General features: G+C 31.9%; 1 protein-coding gene across 1 annotated transcript in view; it reads left to right on the top strand.

The window, feature by feature from the left end:
• Positions 1-1,335: 1,335 nt before the first annotated feature.
• Positions 1,336-2,191, top strand: part of LOC123007883 (delta-1-pyrroline-5-carboxylate synthase) — a 39,634-nt gene continuing 38,778 nt past the window's right edge. The window contains exon 1 of the mRNA XM_044403372.1: positions 1,336-1,567. Within this exon, the coding sequence (XP_044259307.1) occupies positions 1,406-1,567 (162 nt within the window). The 5' untranslated portion in view covers positions 1,336-1,405. The remainder of the gene's footprint in view (positions 1,568-2,191) is intronic.

The following is a 2,191-nucleotide window of genomic DNA, read 5'->3' as shown; positions in this document are numbered from 1 at the left end:
ATGAAATTAACGTGAAAATAGCATGAGATTTCTTGGTTTTATTATAGAATGTCAAAAAAAAGTAATATTATGAATTTTTGTGTTCTGAGATAGAACAGCTCTTCTCTTCTTCTATTTAAAAATAAATTTACGTTAAATTATTATATTTTGTGAAAATGCCCGTAAAGTGGCTCTTTTAAGGACTCAAGCTTTATTAATTGAAATCGTCCGTTTTACAGTGGAAAACATCAGAAATCTTAAGATGTTCCGTTCACGCTGGCGTGGAAATAGCGGTTGAAATTGCCGCTAAGCCCCCTTCACTTTCATTCACACGAAATTAGCGTGAATACAGCATGAGATTCCCTGGTTTTATTATAGAATGTCAAGAAAAAGTAACATCACACATTTTCATGTCCTTGTGAGAAAAAAGTTAAAATTAATTAAATTATCATATTTTCTAAAAATGTCAGTAAAGTAGTACTTTTAAAAACTCAAACTTTATTTATTGAAATCGTCCGCTTTAGAGTGAGAAACATCAAAATTCTTACAGTGTTCTATTTACGTTGACGTGAAAAGAGCGTTTCAAACAAAATTAGCGTGAATATAGCATGAGATTTCCTAGTCAAAAAAAGCAATATCATGCATGTCTCTGAGAGAAAGGAGAGAGTGAAAAAATAAGTTTCTCTTAAATTAATATTTTGTAAAAATTTCCGTAAAGTAGTACTTTTAAGGACTCAGACATCATTAATTGAAATCAGAAACATCAAATTTCTTAAGGTGTTCCATTCACGTTAGCGTGTAAAAGGCATGACATTTCCTGGTTTTATTATAGAATATCAATAAAAAAGTAACATCATGCATTTTCATGTTCTTGTGCGAAAAGAAAAGAGTTAAGATTAATGTTGAGTTAAATTATCATGTTTTATAAAAATGACCGTAAAGTAGCTCTTTTAAGAACTCAAACGTTATTAATTAAAATCGTCCGTTTTACAGTGGAAAACATCAGAATTCTTAAGTTGTTCCGTTCACGCTGGCGTGGAAATAGCGGTTGAAATTGCCGATAAGCCTCCAGCATTCATTCATACGAAATTAGCGTGAATACAGCGTGAGATTCCGTGGTTTTTGATGTAGAATGTCACCATCGTCTTAGCAAACAAATCCCCATTTCTGTTTAATCATCCAGGTGGAGCTCTCTCTTAATCTATTATAAATTCAAAGCGAAGTACTCCATATAGTTAAACAAGTTATAAGCCCTGATAAGGTTATTTGTGTACATAAACCATCCAAGCTGTCGTCACGTGCAACATTATCGACGAGCATAGTCCGAAATGTACATATCTCCAATCATCAGGGTTATCCTAATCAGCGGATTCCCTTCGACGAAATAAGAAGAAATCGATCAGTTGTCGGCTGAATTTCACGCAAAATGTTCGGTGCGAACTTGATTAAAAGCGGCCGTTTTGTGGCTTTCAACGGAGTCGGCTTTTTTAAGATTCCGGGACAGATTGCGGCCAAGAGACCGGAAGCTTTAACACCTGTTAGAACCGCAGCCACAACACCCGGACTTTGGCTACCCAAACTCTCACAGGTATCACAAAAATCTTGCACTGTTTGTGTCCAAACCAAGAAAAATCTCTCATTTTCTTGACTTAGAAATTGTCTTGTAAACAAGGAAATTAAACGTTCCAATTATAATTAATTTTTATAACAAATTATATTGATTTTATTTAATCTTATCGTCAGACGAGTTTGCAATTGATTCAAGTACCTGTAGGAAAATTATTGCTTAATCTTCATGAACTGGAATGAACGAGAAAGTGGAAAAATATTTTTTTGTAAAAAATCAACTGACGTCAAAGTAATAGTAATTTATTCAAAAGTTCTTTGATGATTTTTGAAAGTGTATCAAATTGCTTGACGTTTGACCTATTTGGAAAAAAATATGTCAACTAAATTAATTGCAGAGATAGAAATAATCAAATTTTACTATTATCTATACTATTTTCGGCGATTTTTGTACGTTTCTTGTCACAATAATAATCGTCACATAAAAATTGTGTAATATTTTTGTTCGTAATGACGAAATTTGAATTTATTAACTCTCTTTTATTTTTCACTTATTTTTGATAATATTTACTTTTTAACGGAAAATTTCTTTATAGCCTTTGATTTTTTTTTGATAATAATTGAATAAAATGTAGGTAATTGTAAT

The sequence above is a fragment of the Tribolium madens genome, unplaced genomic scaffold, assembly GCF_015345945.1.
Source record: "Tribolium madens isolate multiple individuals breed KSU strain unplaced genomic scaffold, Tmad_KSU_1.1 Scaffold_3;HRSCAF=73;Tcas5.2_LG2, whole genome shotgun sequence".
Classification (NCBI taxonomy): Eukaryota; Metazoa; Arthropoda; class Insecta; order Coleoptera; family Tenebrionidae; genus Tribolium; species Tribolium madens.
The sequence above is the reverse complement of the archived record's forward strand: the minus strand, read 5'-3'. Positions and strand labels throughout refer to the sequence as shown.